Source organism: Argiope bruennichi, chromosome 6 (genome assembly GCF_947563725.1).
Source record: "Argiope bruennichi chromosome 6, qqArgBrue1.1, whole genome shotgun sequence".
In the NCBI taxonomy this organism is placed as follows: Eukaryota; Metazoa; Arthropoda; class Arachnida; order Araneae; family Araneidae; genus Argiope; species Argiope bruennichi.
In genome coordinates, this window is record NC_079156.1 from 57,552,459 (window position 1) to 57,575,607 (window position 23,149).

The window sequence follows — 23,149 nt, forward strand, 5'->3', positions numbered from 1 at the left end:
ATTTTATAGCAACTGAAACAAAATAATTAAATTTCATATTTTAAGTTTAACAACATATATAATAATAAATATAATTAACTTTCAAAATAGAAAAAATACTAATCCTATTTTATTTCTTGATATTATTTATAAAGAAAATTAGATTAATGCAAAATATAGTTCAAGGGACATTTAATTATTCATCGTTGAAATTGAATTATTAATGCAACTGTCTAATTATGAAAAAATGGAAATTCATTTTCGATTAAAATAAGCCCATTTACAGTCCGTAAATATAGATTATTTTTTGTAAAATTTATATAGATAAATTACACATCGATAAATTAGTAGGAACGTTGCCGAACTTGATATAATTCATTTATTTTTTAATTGACTAATGTTAGCCTTTAATTTTCTCTGAAGAAGATATATACAAGAATAATGTAAAGTCGTATAAAAATTTGAATACCACATTTGATTAGCAAATAAAAAAAGTATTGCTTCATTTAATTCGGAACTTGAAAAGTTTAAAACTTACCTCTTGTTTCCGATTTCTATCTTTAGACCACAGATAATCCAAAACGTGTCTAGCTAAATCACGGCCGGATTCTTCTTTGTTATTAGAAGAACTCAGTTTCAAATCCAGGAACTGTAGAACCATTCTTTCGTAGTATGAATTAGGTTTATTGGGATCTGTGACTTCTCTCACGTGAGTCAAGTAGTCTGACAATTTGGCACTTTTATGACACGTTCTGAAACAGTCGCATGGGAATCCGTGATATATTTCCTTAACTTTTCCATCTGAATGGAATTGTACGTCCGATTCCAGCGCATTGGCACCACGGTCTAAATAATGTTCCACTTGACGTAGTTCGTTCACCATGTGTGCTATGATATAAAATGGTCGCCGTTCTCCCAGAACATTCTGCTTAAAGAATGTTGTTAATAAAATATAAGCTAATGAGATATTAAACTTCATTGTGACTAAAATTCTGTTTCGGTTTACTCTACAAACTAAATTATGATGTAAATCTTTGGTGGATTTTATCACATTGCAAATTTTGGAATTATGTTGAAGAAAGGTATAATGGATTACTTAATACAGTTATTTGGAAATAACACCTCATTTGAAAGATCCGTGATATGATAAGAAAAAGAATCTTTAATTTTTTTTCAAAGAAATTTGTCGAGGTCGTTTCACATTTTTCTCCAGCAGAGATGGGCAATCTTTTGAGTAATAAGTTCACACAGATTCGACTTCTTCAGTTGATTCCATAGTCTCAGATCCTTTTTGAAATTTTCATGTCATTGTTATAGCATGTGAACCTGCAAAAGAGTGAAACTGAAATTAGTTTTAAATTATTGATAAGAGACGCAGTTAACAAATACGGGACCAACCATAATTTAAAAATTCATGATCGAATTATATACACTTAAGTATATAAAATGATCGAATTATATACACTTAAGTATATAAAATGATCGAATTATATACACTTAAGTATATAAAATCTGTTTAAAAAATTATATAACTTTTAATCCATTGCATAAGAGTCTACTTATACTGCAATGCAACAAATAGCAGTTTTTTTAATACTGCAATTACAGTTTACTTACCCAGCCATAATTAATAACAGCCTACTTTTACTGCAATGATTAATGAAAATCTATTTATAGTATAATAATAATCATATTCTATTTATACATCAATAATAAATTCTATTTATGTAAAAGTAGGTAATAATAATCTATTTATGCTTCAATGAATAATTCTGCATTAGGATTCCTTCTATAATTTTATTCCTTAGATAAGTCTCAAAACGTGAACTTTAGAATTGTTTCCCATTTGAATAACTGTGTCCTTTTATTAATAAATGAAATAAAATAAAATAAGACATAAATGCGAAAAAGACTAAATAGATTTATGTTACATTTCAGCTAAAAGGAAATGCAAAAACATTTAAAGTAACCAAAGCCTTTAGAATTTTAATAATTATAAATTTACATTTAAATAAATTTTAAATTCAGAATTTTTTCGTAATTTTTCATGATGTTTCTGTATTTTTATTGCTCAAAACATATATACCACCAAGAATTTTTCGTTGACATAGCAATAAAATTAAAATAGAAAATATTTTTTATAAAAAAATATATATGTCAAATCAAAATCGTAAACACAAGAAAGCTGATAAAAATACATTAAAAAAGTGAGAAATTTAATTACATTTATAATATATTTTAATTGTTTAGAAAATGTCTTGCTTTATGATATTTATCGTGAAAAAAAATATTAATAGCCTTATTTTTATCACCTTGCATTTTTATGTTTAGCATCATAAAATCTTAAAAATATTATAAGTTAAAAAAATGATAAATAAAATTAGAATAAAAAATTATTTCTACTTTTTAATAAATTAATAAAAGTTAACTTTTAAGGTCTTTTAATATTTTTAAAAAATTCTTCGTTTAAGCTTCAATATTTTTCATAGTTCATTACTTTATATATCATGAGACCTTTAAATCAACTTGTTCTCAAATTCACTACAATATAGTAGCATTTATATGAAATCACAATTTAATTCAAGTCAATCATACTAACAATTAAGCTATAAAATATTAAAATAATATTCTTTCCTTTAAAACATACTACTATATAAAAACACAGAATTCTTATAGAAAAAGAGGGATTATGGAGTTTGGTCTCTAAAAATATGAAACACATTATGTTAAATGAAAATTTGTAATAAAATTTACTGAAACGAGTTTTAAAGTCCGTGCTATGACAACCATATTGAAATTCTGAACAAATCTGTGAAAGAAAGCAAATCGTCGACACCAATTTCAGAAAACAAATAGATTGTTAAAATAGTGAGAAATACTTTTTAAAATTATCAGCCAAATGATTTTTATATATATAAATATTGAAGATATGAAGAAGCAAATTTGTTTATATATAAAGTAGTTTAAGTCTTTAATGATCTAGCTAAAAATACACGCACTTGACGCGAAATTTCTTAAAAAATAAAATCATCAAAAGAATGGGGTTGCATTTGTTTCTTTATACGAAAAAAGAATATTTACTTTAAATTTACTATCTAAAAGTTACTTAATTTAAGAATCTTAATAAATATAACTTTTATAAATAGATTCACAAAAAATATCGCGTTAAAAAAATCTAATTAATTACATCAAAACTCAGAAATAGTATTTTTAAAATACTAAAATTTATAGGCAAATAAATCGAAATTAATTATATCAATGCCAATATAATAAAAATTAATAAACTGTCATTAAAGTTTGAGACTTAATAGAAAATAAAACTATATGAGAATAATCAATATTGAAACGATAAAAATGATAAAAAAAATAAGCAATAAATCTTTATTAGAGAATACAAATGCAAATTAATTATTTTCTTAACTATTAAACGGTGCATATTATGCAATAAATTCAAATATTATAATAACTCCCATTTTGAGATCTCCAAAAATTATTTAGAGACAATCCCTACTGTTGTTCAGAAATGATACACAGTAAAAAATTTCTTTTTTTTCAATAAATTAAAAAATAATAAATTAAATTAAATAAATTAAAAATTCAATAAATTAAAAAAATTCAATAAATTATAAAATTTTCAATAAATTTATTACAAGCAAAAGATAAAATTCGAAAAATATTTTTTAAAAAAACTTTTCAAAACTCTAATTATTATTCTTTAATATAGTTATTTTATTTCTGATACATGATTTCTTTCTTTCTTTTTTACATAAATTTCCAGAATTTATGATTTGAATCTTAACTTTAATGTATAATTATAAAAGAACTTGAAATAATATGCTATTCGCTGATAAAAAAAAAAAAAAACACAGGCGCTCGCAAATATTGTAAAAAATGTAAATAAGAAAATCAGCAAATATTTTGAAAACAAATATTAGAGAGAAGAGTGGAGAAAAAGAGAATATTCAAATAAAAAAGAAAGAATAAGGAAAATAGTATTCGTCCTCACAGCACAAGACAAATTTTTTGCAAAAAAATTGTCTATTCTTATTTTTTGAAGCAGAAATAGTCACGATAAATGTTATTTTTTTAACTGAAATTTAGATATAAATATCAAATTTTGAAAATTTTTGTCCAGATCAATTAAATTTTATAGAAATACTCATAACTATCTACACATGTACAGATACCACTTAAATAACAAAAAATGCAAAAAAAAAATTTAATTACATTTGTTTTAAATACAAAAAATTTTAAATACAGTTGAACGATTACAAATTACAGTTATAAAAAGTGGGACATGAAAAAGGCATATTTCTGTTTCTTGCACAAACTGCAGTAAGAAAAGACAAATTAACAAATAAAACACAGAGAAACATACAGCGAAATACACGAACAATAAGGGAATAAATTAAGGAAAAATTTTTATGGAATACTGCCTTTGAGGAAGAATGCATTCTAATGATATTCAAAGCCTAGTGTCGTGGAAAACGATTGGACGTTAAATAAATACTACTTATTCACTTTGGTTTATGACTTTTTTTATTTATAGTTGTATTTTAAATATGTATATATGTAATAATATTTTAATTTAAATTAAATTTTAATTGATTTCCAAATTTTTATCTTAAATTAGACAATATTTCTTTATTCTAAAATGTTCTGTTAGTTCCTCACCCAAATCCAACTTTTTTATTTGATTATTTCTAACACCTGCTCTAAAAAGTGCTGACACTTAATCCTCCCATTCTCCAAGTGAGGGAATAAAAATCCCTAACATCTTATCTAACCATTTTGTTCAAAAATACCCAAGATTCCCTTTCCTAAGTCAATAAATGTAAAAAAAAAAATTCCCTAAAGGAATCTCATAGAAAAATTATCCAGGAAAAAATTTCTTTCACTTTGCTCTTGTGTCGGGATGTAAACAAGCGCGCCTTTTTTTTTTTTTTTTTAATCATCGCTTCTCTCCTGTTCAAAATTTCCCTCCCGTGGTAAAATAAATTGCATTTTATTTCAAAACTTTCTTTTTCTTTCTTCGGCTATACATCTGCAAAATTTTGTTTGCTTATATATGCAGGGAAAAAAATTCAAATACGACATGAAAAAGTAGGAAATCTAAAACATCAGATGTGTAAAGAATTTGTGGGGGAGGAAGGCGAACGAGTCAATATCCAGTCTCTCCTGAAAAACGGAGTTTTAAACTCAGCGTAATTTTGATCCAAAACAATTATTTTTTACTGTCATCAATAAAAGTACTCTATTCAACAAAAAGCAAAAAAAAAAAAAAAATGCAACATTTTATTTAGATGAAATAAGCCTATCTTCGCCAAACTTGTATTTAACAATGGCAACTTCAAAAATGACTTTGAAAAATAAATGCCTTCTGTAAATCATGCAAATAATTTTACGTTCCAAATCTAATTAATATTCATTTACTTTTTTATTTAAATACTTTATTGGACATGAAGAAGGAGATTTTTTTAATATATTTATGAATTATAAAATAAATGATTAAATATTTTTTGCGTTGAAGCATAAAATCACAAGAGGATAAAATTCAATACAAAATATCCGACTTTTAAAAATTAAAATTTTTCAAATAGGAAATTAAAATTCGTGTTCTCAAAATGCAATTCCAGTATTTCTTTCATCTAACTTCATTAAGTTCCATCTCTTATTTTTTTTAACCGACAAATAGGTGAAAATTCATTTCTTATCATTCCAAAAAATCATTTCATGTGTAATTAATTCTTATTCAATCTAAATAATTCGATAAACATCACTTTGCCCCATTATCTTTCAAAATAATCTTTTTTTTCATTATTGAATCGTTTTCACGCTGTGAAACAAAATCATTGAACCCTATAATTATTCGTTTGAAACAAAGCTGTTCATATTTTTCTTTTTCATGTGTTCCTTGTTGCCAATCAAATAGATTTTGACAGAATAGCGGTTTAGTAAATTTCAGAACAACTCTGCCCAAACAAACTACTTCGGTGCATTACTTATTAGTATACGAAAAATACGTAGCGAATATCTATAATGTCAATTCTTATAATACACTTATATATTAAGTATTACATTACATTATATATTAATTATTACATTATTACATAACTAGCCGCCTTTGGCGACCAGCCGGTTCGCCAATCTTAATGTTCGTTTAAATTTTAATAATTAAATATTTTACGCAATTCCTACTTAAATAGATACTTCAAATATTTTAAAACTTCAAATTTTGATAACCATATAATTCACTCATAATATTACAAAGGCCTTCAGTCATAACGTAATATGTATCTCTCTAATTTTCTGTTAGCTCTCGTAGAATTTATGCTTTAAATTAAAGTGGAAAGAAAATTAATCTGCAATTAATATAATAATATTTTTTACTGAAACAAAGCATCTTTTTATAATATGATTACTGATAACAGAATCACTGAGCGTTTAAACTTTATGGGCATTAAAGAATATCCTTCTAAATTTATGTAATATCTCAAGAATTTGTCAACAAAATTTTCTCAGATTCATCATGAACAGATCGATTCATTAACAATGTTTAATTTTAAATGCATCAAACACTAAGAAAATAAAATAATCGGCAGAAAACATGTTTAAAAAAACTACTTAAAAATGATCTACTTAAAACTATAAACATATACAAAAAATATATAACTAACATAAATACAATTTAATTACAAAAGTATGCAACTAACCTAAAAATAATTTAAATCAAGAATCATCCGTTCATAATATTGTCAACAATCAGAACACAATGCGCATGCGTGAATTTTCAACGCCAGTTACGGTAACGCAAATGCGTGAATTTTTCTACTCCAGTTGGGGTAACGCTATGCAGATTAGAAATTTTTCATTTCCTTTATTCTGTGTTATTTTAATTCAAAAGTTCTTCAGAATGAATCTGAAAGATCGATTAATTAACAATGTTTAATTTTAAATGCATAAAACATTAAGAAAATAAACAGAATCGTTTGAAATAATCGGCTGAAAAATGTTAACCCTAGCCTCATTACTGTTGGGGGAAAAAACTGAAGTCTAACTCATTTAGCGGTGGGGAAAATGAAAAGATTTTTTTTTGGCGGGAAAGTTAGCTTTTAATTAATAATTAAAATTCTAATTAAAATTTCAAAAAAAAGGGACCCCAAGTGCACATTCCCGACCTACAAGGTATACATGTACCGAATTTGGTAGCTGTAGATCAAATGGTCTGGCCTGTAGAGCGCCAACACACACACACATTGAGCTTTATATAAGTATATATTGTAATTTTCTAATATCAATTTACATTTAACTGAACATAGGCTCAGCATTGTGTTGTAACATAATACTACAAGAAATAAAAGAATATGCTCGATTAATTCTAAAACTGAATTGACATGTATCACGTGAACAAGAATTGGCATTATTTTAGACCGCTACAGGTATTAAGCAGAATAAAATAAGCGAATAATTTTAATAATTTTTATAATAAGCGAATAAAACTTTTAGAACATGACTTCATATAAGATAAAATTTCAAATATCATATAAAACAATTTTAATAATTCAAAACAAAAAAAAAGCTAATTACAAAAAACAAAATGCTACTTACTGATCGAGCAAAAAAAGCAAAACGTAATACCTTTTACCACCATATACTATCAAAATGTATTCTTAATTATTTTTTATTGTTAAAGAACCAAAGATATTCATAGTATTATAATTTTATTTTAAATCATTTTACAGATAACCGATAACTATCGATAACATTATATTCAAAGAAAATATTCATCAGGATTTCGAGCAGACGATTTTAAAATGAACTATCATCACCAGACTCGACGAACGATGTATCTTAGCAGAAATTTTAGAAAAGGTTCTTCATTCGAACTTTAATCGACACGGTCAGTTCACCGTTCCAGAACACATCCCACTATTTTACGCTTCATGTATACCGCTAACTACTACAACAAGCAAGGGAAACCACTTTCGCCACTAGGGATTACAAACAAGTTCCCTTTTTTTTTTTTTTTTTTTTCTTCTGATTTTCCCCTACTGTCTATATTTGTTGACAAGTTTATTTTTAAGCCTCGAAAGAGGTCGATTCAAACTTTTTTTTACTTTCTTTTCCCAAATAGGCTATAAGTAGACAAATTTCGGAGTAATCTTGTTGCATCACTTCCAGCTAACACGGCTTTATTGATTGTTATCTTAATGCGATACGATTTACAAGGCGATGAAAATCACGATAAATTGATATATATATCCAATAATTCTCTCCTTATTTGAAATGATTTTTTAGGATTTCTTGGGAAATAGATTTCTTCATTTTCATCCATAGTCGAAAGAAGTTTAAAAAACTCTTCAATATAATTACACGCAAAATAAATATAAATTGAAAAATTAAGTAGAAAATTTTTAATTCTAGTTTTTAAAAACAGAAAATTTAATATAACATATACAGGTAATTTTCATTAAAAGCCGTCAGCAATTATTTCTTATTTCCATTATTAATGTTTCATTCCAAACGATTATTTACTCAAAATATGAACATTTCTTAATGGCAGTTTTAAATCCATAAAAATAATCATAAAATAAAAAAAATCGTCTGCCATTATTCTCAAAAGCTTATTCCCGCTCAAAATGATAACTTTCTTAACAATAGAATTAAACTTAACGAATGTATTGAATGTATATTATGTAGTAAAAATCAACATTGTTTCAAAACAGCTTTCAAGTAAGTGATCTTTTCCTGACTCCATTAAGTTCGAATAATATTTACTGTAACGTTATAAAAATAAGTATATTTAAAAACAAATAAGTATATTTAAATAATAAATAGAACTCTGGAAGTATTCTTCATTAAATAACAATTATAAAACATTTGTTTATTGAACGCTGTGGAACTTTTTTAATGTCTGAAAATGAATCAAAATCAAGAAACTAGATTAGTTTTTTTTTTCTTTCTAATCTTTTTTTCTTACTTAAAATTTAGAATTTTGATTGCAGTGAAGACATAAATTAAAAATGAAGTCGTATTATTGATATAATAATTATATAATTAGAATAATTCATTTTCTGTTAACTGACTTTTCGTTATTGTCTGTAATCGAATATTTTATTTATAAGTAATTAAATTCGGTATAGTTATGAAGATACTTTAGAATTATTGATTTTAATATACCTTGATAGAAGTTAAAAAATAACGACAGCATTTATTAAAGTTTTTATTTATTTTTGATAAGAGAAAAAGTGATAATGTTTTATTATACACGCTTATTTCATTTCTAGTTTGTAAAAATGGAATGTTGTTATCAATTATTCTCTCTCTTCCTAATGAGTTGATGCTCTGAAATTTTTGCAATTGTATATTATTGATAAAAAGGTAAAAACATATTATTTTCAGAACACATTTATAAATTTTTATATACACGAAATTAATTTAATATTTCGATTTTGATCAAGAATATGCTAATGAAAATAAAACATATTGATCGATTTATACGAGTTGTGCTTCGAAAAGTAAGTGTAAGCTCTTCTGAACGAAACAGAACAGAACATTCGACAGATAGAAATTTTTACCAGTTGCTGCAAAGATCGCACTGTCTTTTTTTAAAGAAAGGAATTAAGAATACCATTAGAATACATAAAACTTAAAGAAGTAAATACGAAAAAAAATAATCTGAATATTAATTTTTAGAAATTAAATCAAAGTCACAAGTACAAATCGTAATTTCTGTACATTGATTAGCATCACAATTTATAAATGCTAACAAATATTCTCTGATTAAACAATTAAATGCAATCTAAATTAGATATATCCAAACGGAACCATCTTTAAGAAATTATTTATGGAACTTTCAGAACAATTTTATTATAAGATTCCAAAAAATTATTATTGTAAATTCTAAATTGCATTATAAATTTCCGAATGTCAAAGTATGAAATTTTTCATTTAATCTTTTCCCGTGTATTGGTTTTTTGATAAAACCTTGTGAAATTGAAATGGAAATAAACAAGAAATTTTATTTTTATATCTAAGAATCCTCAATTATATTACCGAGCTGCTGCTTCGTTACATTTAGCAATAAATTAAAGTTTGGTTGAAGAATCTTTACTTTATCTGATCTTTTCCCCACCAAGGGTCGCTGAAAACATAGCTAAGATAGCTTCCGGAATGATGGTTGGTTCTCGCCGTCCTGGTGGGTACAAAAAGTAGTATGGGGTCAATTATGCTCTACAGATGGGAGAATGTTCCATCCACCGGAGAGGTTGTACCGTGGTGGGTGATGATCCTTAAAACTCAGCTTTAGTTCCGGCCAGTGCTGTCACGACGGTTCGGTCATTCAGTTTTTCCCGTGTGCCTTCGAGGCGAATCGGTGCAACTGTTTATGGTTATCTGATTTTTTTCAATTTTATCAAATTAATCTTTTAAATTTTATCAAAGAGGATAAATATAATACTTCTTGAAAGGACTTTAAAACTACGCATTCGAAATTTTAATTGCATTACTTTTTATTAATATTTAAGTATAAAATTATTGGAAAAAAATTTCTTTGCTTATCGTTTTTTTTTTTTTTTTTTTGTTCAAAAGATTGATTTTAGTGAGTTTATGTTTTATCGCAAGTTTGGAAAATGGCTTAAACCATATATTTTTGTTTTAAAATTGTGATTTAATATTACTATATAATGGAATAATTAATTTTAATATATATATGTAAAGCATTCTCTAAATTAGTAGGTATAAAATTTTTTCACAATTTTTATTCTTCAGAATGCTAAAAAAAATAGTCCAATTTTGATCTGTTATTTAGATTTCTTTTTAAAAGCCATGACGAGCACAATACAGAGAACTGAATAGAAAGAAAAAAAAGCAAAGAAAAGAGAGCGTGAGAAAGTTTTTTGAACTTGTATAGTTTTATAAAGTATTTTGCAGACAATGCTTTTCGTTTCTATGGAAAAATCAAAACCACGGAACTTAAAAGCTAAAGTGAAACCGGAATTCAAATTATTTTTAGAACATAATTTGATTAGAAATTATTACACACATGCAAGCACGCGCACACATATTTATGTATATATCAATTTAATCAAATTTATTTTATTCATTTAAATGCTTTTCTACTTTATTTATTTAATATAGTCGTTTTTACTTCATACTTTTTGAGGTAAAATGCAGTTCAAGTTAAGAAAAACGATAAGAAGTAAAAGATTTATTAAAAAATTTTTGAAAAATTGAAAATTTAAAAAATTTTATTCATTATTTCTCTGAATTATTTATATGATTCAAGGAATTTAAAATGTGCTTAATATACTTCTAACACATTTCCATAATACCAAATGTCTTTTTCAAATGAATTACTATTTAATATTATTTGATAAAAAGATTGACAATGTTCCTTTCTATTATTTGAGTCTTAAAATTTTTCAAAGCAAATGACAGTGTTTTAAATATAATTTACGATAATTTTGCTGCCTGAATCTGAAATAAGCCTCAACCAAATAGCTTTTATGTTGAATTGAAGGAAATATGTAAATATGATACACAAAAGCTTTTTTTTTTTTTATGGGTTTGTCACAGAAAAAGAATAATTCTTAGTTCTGGGAAAATAAGTTACTTCCGCTCGTTTTGTCACGGAAAATGTCTCTAAAATAAAATAGTTCTCAATTTTGAATAAATATTTAAGCATGTTATACAACAGTTTATTTTCACCGGCTCTGTAGCAGAAAAAGGCATTGAAATATTCAAGACTGATTCTGGGAAAATATATCACTGAGTTATTGAGCTGCAGACCAAACTACTGATTGTATTTTAAAAACACTAAAATAAAACACATCTTTATTCTGAAAAATATATATAAATAATTGATATGGATAAAAGATTAACATCGAAAACAGGTTAATTTGCATTTAAATGTTATCTGATGCAAACGTACGATATTTACTTCATTGCTATGAAGCTATATAAATTTATTACAATCTCATAAATACAAAAACATGTTCTCATAATAACTCAAAGCAAATTCAATTCTTTATTGTAACAAAACATCTTTTATGCATTGTGTAGGATTTCCAACCATTCAATGACGATAATATACTATTTGCTATATTAGCACTATATTTGAATGCGAACATATCGGACAGAATGCGAAGTCAAAAACTAAACAGAGTTGCAGTTTTTTGTTTCATTTGAACTTTTGACTAATACATGTTTTTTTTTTCTTTTCGGAACTCAACATCTGCTTAGGATTTAGAAAAAGGATTTAGTTTATATCATTGTTTGTTGAAATTAAAGTACTGATTATTTTCTTTTCTATAATTTAGAGGTGCAAATCTTGCAAAAAGCTAAACAGGAAATAATTCGGATATAAATCCTTAAATATGTCATACTCTTTAAAGGATTGCTATGGTTTCTTTCTCTGTCTTGTTTTTATCTCTAAATTTGATGAAAAGTTTTAAGACTTGCAAGACAAACAAGATTGGTCTGAGGATTTCAGTATTGCTTAACAATGAGAAAAATATAAAGTCTCAGATTTACTGATAAAAGCATATAAAGTCTCAGATTTACTGATAAAAGTATTAAACACTATTGCCATGAAATAAGGCGATAAGAAATAGGGTTTCCGTAAAAAAAGAAAAAAATATATGAAGTTAATCAGAAAAAAGAAGTAATTTACAGAATTTTTAATGATGAAAATAATTCATTCACAGTTTACTATACAGTTATGGATATATCAAATAATGATTATCAATCTGTTGGACTCAAATTTCCAAAAGACATAAAATAATAAAAAGTTGCCGAATAAGTAAATAAATGATATCTTAATTTTTGAAACAAAAATAAATACTCAAATGCATTTAAGTACCACAAAAAGTAATTTGAAGTTAATTGTTTAACATCTGAAAATTCACAGAAAAAAGCAAAATTTAGCAAAACATATTAGAAAAAAAAAGTGACTGAAATGCAAGAGAAAATTTGGATATCGAATATAAAAAAATTGAGAATAATTTCTATTTATAAAATGATATTGTATAAATAATACTGTTCTTAAATTAAGAAAGCTTCTAATGCGATTATACCGACCTTATTCTTTTCGATATTTACACATAGAAAACAATAAGCAGAATTAACCCATTCTTATTTTTATCACTGATATTTTGCCGCTATTTACAATACTTTTATTCGGACTTCTCGGATTAAATTAAGCAGGTTCCCGCTATTTATGCTTTTATTTAGTTTACAGCATGTATATCTTAAGATATTTTGTAAAGTATTAAAGCAAGATAATATCGTAACTAATGAATTTGTAAACATAGATGGAATAAACATACATAAATATTCTGATTTTAAATAAGCTTTATATTTTATTTGTATTGGAATAGAAATTGCTTGTCAGTAAATTTTTGTATACAAAGTAATAAAAAGCAACATCCATTTATGTTTTCATTTTAGAAAAAAAAATCTTTAGAAATTGAATTACTACTGTTACTGTTTTGAATTTATAAATTCAAAACTGTAACTAAGTCTTTAAAGATACAAATATCTTTCATTTGCGTTTCAAATGTCAATAGAAGTATAGAGTAAATATTGTACTCAGCAAAAAATTAAATCGAGATTTTGTCGAATCAGATCACCCATAGTTCGGAAAAAGAAAAACAAAACGTTTTTGGCATTGTGACCATCTATCTCTCTATGAGTACAATAATTCCAAAACGCTTTAAACTATTCGGATGAAATTTTGTATATGGACTTATGACCAAATTTGTAGAGTTTTCAAATTTTGAACGAAATCCATTTACAGGAAGCCTGTCTGTCTGGTTGTTCGAGTACAATTGAACTCGATAATTACAAAATGTAAAGATTTTGCACACAGGCCTATCACTTTAATCATAGATTCTTATCAAATTTTGAATCACATTTGTCAAAGGATTTACCGTCAATCGGTCTGTGCTTTCACTTACAGGTAAATGTTATAATTCATAAACACAATGACTGAAATAAATAAAATTCGGTATGTTATCGTGTAATTACAATTGTAGTTCCGCGTCAAATTTCGACAAAGACGGCAAAAAAAGTTTCCACAATAAATATTCGCATGATATATTCAGTTAATATGCGAAATTCACACCAAAGATCTACATTCCATATCTTTTGTTCGCTAATGCCATGTAAGGTATTCACGACCTTTGCCCAGAGTCCACAGTTTCATGTGGAGGGGGGGATGAGTGAGAATCTCTTTGTTTGAGAGTAAGTGGAAAAGATTCAGTAAGACAACTCTCGCTGGTTCAATTAAGAGAAATTTTCTGAAACTGATTTAACCCTTTCTAGGGCCGTGGGAAGTATGCTTCCCACCAAATTTATGAATCTTTGTATGAAATTATGTAGGTTGGCATAAGTTCTGACAAATTTTTTTAGTAAGTCAGAAACTTAGATGCTTTATCTCAGACAAAATGATGTGTCTTGATTTGTTACTTAATTATTAATTAACCAAATTAAATTTATCTAATAAGCTATTTTTTTATTCTAATTTCAAGCCTAAAAATATTTTAACATAATATGACTAGAAAAAAATGGCCCTTTAAAGGGTTATTATAAATGTTTGCATACTTGTGATCATACAAGATATAGTGTGTTTTATATTTTGTTCACATAAACACTTTCCAAAAATTCTAAAATATTTCATAAATTATGAAATTAATCCTTAATAATTTTAAACTTTTATTCATTGATCAGATTAGTATTAGTTGTTGAGATTTGTAATCATAAATTAGTAAAAGAAAAGAAAAACCTTAATTCAGTTTCTACAAATCATATTTTAATTCACACCGTTTGAAAGTACATGTTTAATTGTAATGGTCTATCTTATGTTTATAAATTAGCTTGGAGTGAATACTTTGTACATAAATGGCATTTACATCAGAAAGTAATCAAAATGAAGACAAACAGATATTTAGTTAATGCGAAATTTTCCATTAAAAATACAAAGAAGAAAAATTTCACAGTTAAAAGATTAGTTAAAGATCCGATGTTTCTATGTAAAAAACATTTAAGAAATCGATGAAATTTCCTTTTAAAATTATTTAGAATGAATAACTTCTGAAAAATAGAAAGATTTCCTATTAATGACTAATCTGTTCAGTCACTAATACACATACTAATGTATACAAATCCTTAAGGGACATACAGTAAAAGGCAGCTCTGAAAATAGCTTATCACGGTTTCGACCAACCGGAAAAACGTCAGCTTTTTCAAAATCTAATGTACGTTTACATAACGACTTTCTTTCTTACAAAGGATAAAACATATTAATAAACGGTTCTATATATCAAATTCTAATCTTTATACCGTTTTCTAAAAGTATATTTCAAATACTTTTTTTCATAAAGCCATACTTATTAAAATAGCTTTAAAGTAAATAAATAACTTAAATAATATACATTCTTTTAAAAATAACTTAAAATTAAAGAAAATTGATTGAATTTCTTTAAGATCAATATAACAGAATATTCACTCCCTCAATGTAAAATACAATAGAAAGAAGAAAGAAGTGAAATTATAAAGACATGCGTACAATTTTCGAAAAGATAATTTTCAGAATTTAACTCATGCATGCTAGGAATAAAAGAATAAAAGCCCACAAAATATTTCATTTTCGTGGCTAAATTGATCATTTTTAATGCTTTTCTTCTGCATCTTACAAAACATTATATATATACAAATTCTTAAATAATTTTTCAACTAACTTATAGCATTAATTCGTCACATTTTGGTGTCAGAACGATTTTTCTGTCATATTTCATATACTTGAATTTTTTTCCCAAATTCATATTAGCAAAACATGAGATAAAAAGTAATTTTAAAAAAAACGAAATTTCTGAAGATCTAAATAAAGCTAAAAGCTTACAATTGACGAATTTTTTTTACTACAATACTACATGGGGCATTTACTCAATAACGCAATTACAAAGCAAAATCTCTTCCTTTTCTTTATTTTGTTAATAAAATAATTTGTTCATAAATATCAAAAAATTTATTAAAGCATTGTTTAATTTTTTCAATCATTCAAAGCAGTTTGCCGCCTTATTTTATGTTCATGAATTCAGATTTTTAAAACTCATGATAGCAAAATACAGAAAAAAGGCACGTTTTTAAAGAATAAAAACTTTATTCATAAAAATGTAAAGAAGAAAAAAGCTAAAAACTGATCTTTTTTTATTTTCTGCTATATAAATTTTGAAACTAAAATTCTTATTTTTCATACACATTTTCTTTCACATTTTTAAATTCTTTTTTGCACTTAATTTAAACGAAAACTAATCATGTAAAACAGTGATTAGCATACATTGGCATTTTCCGATCAGCATTAATACTTTCAAATTACTAACAGTACTATTCATTATTAATTCACCATCATAATTAATTCTACTATCATATTAATAAGCACATTATTGTACATATTTCTTATGTTTCAGCAATCGCAGAGATGTGATAATGAAAATGACATATTAATCTAAATTGTATAATAAATAAGCGATCTCCAGTGATTGCGCAAATATCAGCCCGCATTCCTAACTGGGTTGATTTTGACAGTGACCTTCATCTACTTTCCGATTGATCGACATGATTTCATTTAGATATAAAAGTAAGTTTTTAAAAAAACACATCGTATTTAATTTACTTATTGCTGTCTCTACTAATAATAAAGATGAATGTGTGTGTGTGTGTGTGTGTGTGTGTGTGTGTGTGTGTGTGTGTGTGTGTGTGTGTGTGTGTGTGTGTGTGTGTGTGTGTGTGTGTGTGTGTGTGTGTGTGTGTATTGACGGTCTACAGGCCAAGCGGCTTCATCTAAAGCTACCAAAATTTGTCACATGTATACTTTGGAAAGTGGTAATATGCGCCTCAAAGCGACTTTTCTTGAAATCTAAATTAATTAAAAATTAAACTAAATTTTAGCGCTTTACATAATAACTTCCAAAAATATTATAACACTAAAATAAATTTTCCGCTTCTTAAACATTTAAAAAGTTGTCTTTTTAATAATAAAATTTTTTGCTAAATTTTGGAAATTCTTTAAAATAATATATATATATATATATATATATATATATATATATATGCCTTATTTCTTATATTAGATTATATTGCTACCCAGAAGTTCAAACCGTTTTTTATTGTTTCATCATGAGTAATTAATTGTTCATTCATTCTAAATGAGAGATTTTTTTTCCATCGTTATGTTTAAATAAGAAAGATTTTTGTTAAATATCTGTATAGTTAACGAAACGGAAAAAGAGTGAAGTTACAATTTAACTACGCGAAATTTACAAGATAGATAACATTTTTAATAGATGTCATAGGACTGATCTCTTCAACAACTTTCATATATATTAAATGAAATGAGGAGAGCAGAATTAAGAAAATTATATTGCATATCCTTGGCATATTTTCCTTTTTCTCCCATCTTTTATTTTTAAATTTTTGTTTAGTTAATTATTTATTGCTTTATCTTAAAAGTTGTGTTTACTTACCATGCTGTTCAAAGATTTGTCAAATTTTTAAATTACGTAACATGCTAGAATTAAACTGCTCTAAGAATCTCAAAAGCTTGCCCTTCCTAATTTTCGAATGATGTTAATAAGAAACTGCTTTTTAAAACAGCAGTTTCTTAAAGGGTGTGCTTGTATTTTTAAATTCTATGCCTATATCCTTACTAACGAATAATTAAAATAAAAAGTTCATGTGTTTGTGTGCTTTGGCGCTCAACAAGAAAGACCGTTTTCTCTATAACATGTAAACATGGCACTGATATACTTTGAAAGATAGGAATGTGCACCTCGGTGCGATATTTTAAAAAATTCTATTGAAATTTTATTTTATAAAAAAATAAAACGTAATTTTGGGGCTTGAAAACTGATTTATTACCACCATTTTGAAATTCAAATACCTTTTTGATGATAATAATTTAGTTTCCGTGCAAATTTTGGAAATGATTTTTTAAAAATATTCTGCATAATTTTCAGTCATGAATTTCATTGTAGAGCCGAAATTCAAACCATTTTCATTGTTTCTTCAAATACTTAATCGCGTGATTTTTTTTGGAAGGTAAGGAAGAAGGAATGTATTGAATATTTGTATAATTTACATGAGAATTGATAAAGCGAAGTTAGAAGATAAATTATCTGAGCAATTATATTTTCAACAGCATTATGATACCATGGAACTTAATTGTATTAGAATGGTTCATATATACAATGAACAAAAGAGACGTAAACTTGTGGTGGTAACATCATAAGCCAGATAACAACTTCCGGACAGGAGTGTACACTTTTGTCTAGTGGCTATGTTACTCGGCTATGAACCCTAACGTTGCGAGTTCGAATCTCAAACATGCACAAACTATTAAAATAAAATGGTTTTGATATCCTAGATAATTTCATGCAGAAAAATTTCCTCAGAGAAATAAAGAAGTAATGTATAAGAGATTTAATTAAAATTATATGCATGCAATATTCTTGGAGAATCAACTAGTCACCAATACCGATAAGTATCTAATCTAATGACATTAATTAGATCTTTTAAATATCTTTAGTTTCTCATTAAATCATTGAAATTCAAAATTTATTGCATTCACTCAACACAAGCACATGCATATATACAACCACGCCTGTTTGATAAGTATTAACAAATGCTTTTACATGAGAAAAGAGTTTGGTGCACAAGGACACAAGATTGTTTCCTATCAATGTAGTTTTTAGTGAATTGTTACAGTTCGTGCCATATGATACAGCTCAATTTGTACACATTTGGTATATTTGAGAATACAATATTTTTATCCCCCCCCCTTTTTTTTTTTTTTTTTTGGAGAGAAGGAAATATGTTCAATTTTGGAATTTTGTTATGATTTTATAATCCGGGGAATGGATAACTTCTGAAGTCTTTTTCAGATGCATAAAAGCAAATATAGATAGGAATTTTTAGCTTCTTATAAAAAATTTTAACAGAAAATAACAAAAGTATCATTACTCATAAATCTTGTATCTATAGCATAAAAAAATGTTTGAAAATTCTTGTTTTAACCGTAATATAACGCGAATTTACATTCTTCTTTCAATAATTGTTAAAATTATACAGTTAGTTAAAAAACCTTAATTCAGTAAAGTTATAAGTTTTAAGGAATAATAGAACAATAATGATTTCAAATAAGATATCAATTTTATGTTTATAACTTAATGTTTTAATTAAATTTTCATTTAATATTTCTCATTACGAATAATAAATCAAATATCGAGAAAGGAGGCAATCGAGTTGAGAAATGAAAGACATAATGTATTCTCCCCCTTTATAAATATTCAACTGCTTTCATCTAACAATATTCTTTGAATGCATAAAGGTGCTTTATCTTCATTTTTGTTTAACATCTGCCAATCACTTGTTGTAATGAGACAATTCATTAATGCTGCCAAGAAAAGCACAGAATTTCGTTAACCTGCAATTTATTTAGTCAGAATTCTCCAGAACGAAATACATTTCATTAGTATTGACAACATCAGAATGAAAATAAGAACGTTTTTCAAAAGGTGGTTGACATTTCCTGCTTGTGGGAGAATGAGACATTTAATAATTTATCAGAGCTATTCAAAATGAATAAAAAAATCATAAGGATAATAAGTAAATAAACGAACCTATTTATTTGATTTGTTGACTGTTACCAAATAAAATGACAATTATCAGTAAGGATTTTCTAAATGAATATTCTTTCAACAAATTGCACATATTTATTGTTTCATGTGCCTTGGATTATCAGTGTTAATAACAAATGAATGATAATATTAAATACTACGAGCTTCGCGCTAATTGAAATCATGGCTATTTCGATACGAATACGTCTCTATTTGCAGCAGAGACATTATGTAGGAAAGATAAAAGACAAAAATGATTTAGGCATATGCGCAACACGAAAGAAACTGTATATTCTATTCTTATACTCACGCAAATAATTCTGTTTATCATTGCACAAAAATAATAGGAATTTTGACGGTAGGGCTATTTTAGGATGATCCTTGTAATTTTAAACAATGGACAGAAACAAGAGATGGCACCTAAATCGACACCCGGCTCTATAACTCCCACGCCATACCAGAGGCAGGACATTGATTCCAACAGGCTAACACGCACCAGAGCCATTTGCCGATGATTTCAGATTTTTGAATATCAGAAACCATCGGCCCTGACACTCAGATCTTATCACCAAGTCAACACAGTTCCCCTCTTATGCCTCTAAAATATAAGATTTTTCTATTAAATGTTAGTTTATTCCCCATTTTTATGTTCATGCACGCAGCTGTCGGCGTCCTTGCATAAGGGTAGCGCATCTTCCCCGTGATCTGGGTGTCCCGGGTTCGAATCCCGATTCGGGCATGGTTGTTCTTTATCTGTATTCTATCTGTGAGGTGTGTGAATGGGCCCTCCTGTAAAAGAGGGATTGTGCAAGCGAATGTGTGAGTTTCGTCTTCATATGAGCTAGAAGCCAGACTTCTGCCCTCGGGTGTTCAGGGATCTTTACCCTCAGAAGCTACTGCACCCCCTTTCCGTGGTAACGCGGACACGTCATCGTCATGTACGCAGGTTTTTACGACGTATGTAAGTTTTTACGAAGTATGTAAAAGAAAATATTGAATTGAGCATATTATATAGTTAAAAAATTCGAACTCGAGATTCTCATAAACCTTTCAGTTTCTCATATTTCTAAAAGTACATTTTTGGAATTAAGTCGATCAGTCTATCTTTTAGTGAACACGATAATTAAAAAAGGCTTTCAGCTACATTTATGAAATTTGGTATATGACTTTTTTTACGCCCAAATTATTTATTTCCATCAGAATTTGAATAACCTTCATTCAAAGGAAGTTTGGCTGTATGAATACAAGAGAATATGATCTGGTAAAATATAAAGCGTTAGATAAATGAAATTTGCTACATAAATTTACCATCTCAAATGCAGATTTTTATCAAATATTAAACGAAGTCTGTTAAAGGATTTATTTCTGTCGGTCGACACTTTTGTATGCATGTAAATGCAATAATACCAAAACACAATGACTTAAATAAATTAATTTAATATGATATTTTGTAGCTACATTTATAGTTGTGTGACAAAAATTTGTTTCGGAAAACAGAATAAAAAATACAAATTCTAATTTCGGATACTTCTGTAATAAACGCATGTCAGAGATTAAGCTCAGAAAATCATACTACAGATTCAGTAAAAAAGCACTTCAAAGATCAATATTTTCTAAATATTGCGCAAATTATTCTCGGACTTGCTTAACGTTCACAATTTTATCCATAGATGAGTGAGGGGGGAGGATTACATATTTATTAGAGAACATGCGAGAGACCTTTGGTGATAGCACTAGTTACATTGTTCAGTAATTTACATTGTTCAATTTTCTTTTTTTATAAGATAATTATGTTTTTTCCAATATAAATAACTTTTTTCGGTTATATGATTCATGCAACAAAGTCTAACAAAAATTGTCGGAAACAATCCTATTCAGAAAAATCTCCGATTAGATTTAAAAAAGATACCAAGAGACGGGAATTATCTCTAGAGCCTTAGCGAGTGAATTATGCAGAATAAAATAAAAACATTTCTTAATTCAAGAAAAAAAATTGTAACAAGTGGTACACGAAGTATCAAAATTATAAACACTTCTAAATATATCCAAAATGTACGGATTTATTAAATACCATTCATAGTTTTTTTTATTCAAAATTATAACATTTTAAAGACGGCCTCGCACATTTTCAACTTTAAAAGCTAAAAACTAAAATGGTGTGAATACGAAAGAACTTTTGATGTTAAAATTTTAAAAGAATTCACAGGTTGCAAAAAAATAGATGGATTTTTTTCACATAATAGTAATTATTATTCCAATAATTTATGCGAGAGTGCATGTTTGTAAATGAATAAATGTTTTAAGGAAGTCCTTTTGCAAGACAGAACATTTGTATTCTCAATTTTTCATTTTTAGTTTGTTTCGAACGCAGTATCTATGTCAAGGAAAAATTAAGTATTTTATCTAGTATTACTGAAACATCATCATTAGGGAAACAAAACTAATTTATAACTCAATTTTCATTAGCTAAAAAATGGAAAAGCAGAGAAACAAAAAGTAATTTTTTAAAAAAATGTCCTCTTATCAATGAATCAAAATTCCAAATTGCCACAAATTTACCACGTTTTATTAAAGTTTAAACAATATGAATTGTTTTTTATGTTACAAAAGAAAGTTCACGTAGAATGGCTAATAAACGAATGCAAAGAATGAATTATGCAATTAAAGTTGGAGCCTACTTTGAAATATGCATTTGCTTCATTGAGTTAAAAAAAATATCTACTAGATGGGTTTTGACCGTAAATTCATGCCAAAATGCATATTATGTGATTTTAGCGAATTTCACAGAGCAATAGTGAAAAAAAATTCAGCACTTGAGATTTTGAGTACTATTATTTATAAAAATGAGGTAACTTCAAATATGTCAACTCAAATTATAAACTGGGTTGTCTTTTTCGGTTTTTAATATACTTTCAAACTGGTGCTTTGTCAGTGCAGCTGAAATTAAATATTACAATATGATTCAAAACTTTATCATAGAATCATATATTCATTATAAATTTTATTATATCATTTTATTATAATCTAAATTGTTTATGTATGTTTACATAATTAATATTTTGAATTGCTGGCTTGCAAATGATAATAATTAATATGGGTTTCATGGAAAATTCAATAAACACTTCTAACTATCTTTTTTTCTTACATATTACATGTAATTTGGTGCATTACATTACGATATTACATTTACGCGTTGTTAATTACTCATTGATTTGTTTATAAAATATATAATTTTATTTAGTTTAGACGAAACTAAATTCAAAATTCGAGAATAAGTTTAAACTTAAAATGTTAGCACTTATTTTCTATTTAATTTCTAATGATATGTATCAGTTAAGTTTTTGATTAAAATACATAACTACAATTATATTATTATTAATAGGACAGCATTTTCAAAATTTGATTTACATTTTGAAATTTAGCAAATGATATTTATTGGCGCTTATTTTCAACATAAAACAATGATTTTATAAATTTTTAAACTCCATATTCAG

The 23,149-nt window shown here is 26.6% G+C and overlaps 1 protein-coding gene across 4 annotated transcripts in view; it reads right to left on the reverse strand.

The window, feature by feature from the left end:
• LOC129972970 (dermonecrotic toxin LdSicTox-alphaIB3b-like) overlaps positions 1-23,149 on the reverse strand; it is a 57,436-nt gene that overhangs the window by 13,520 nt on the left and 20,767 nt on the right. For all 4 annotated transcript variants that reach the window (XM_056087303.1, XM_056087302.1, XM_056087301.1 and 1 more), the window contains exon 2: positions 518-1,305. In XM_056087303.1, coding sequence (XP_055943278.1) covers positions 518-958 — 441 coding nt within the window. In that variant the 5' untranslated portion in view covers positions 959-1,305. The remainder of the gene's footprint in view (positions 1-517; positions 1,306-23,149) is intronic.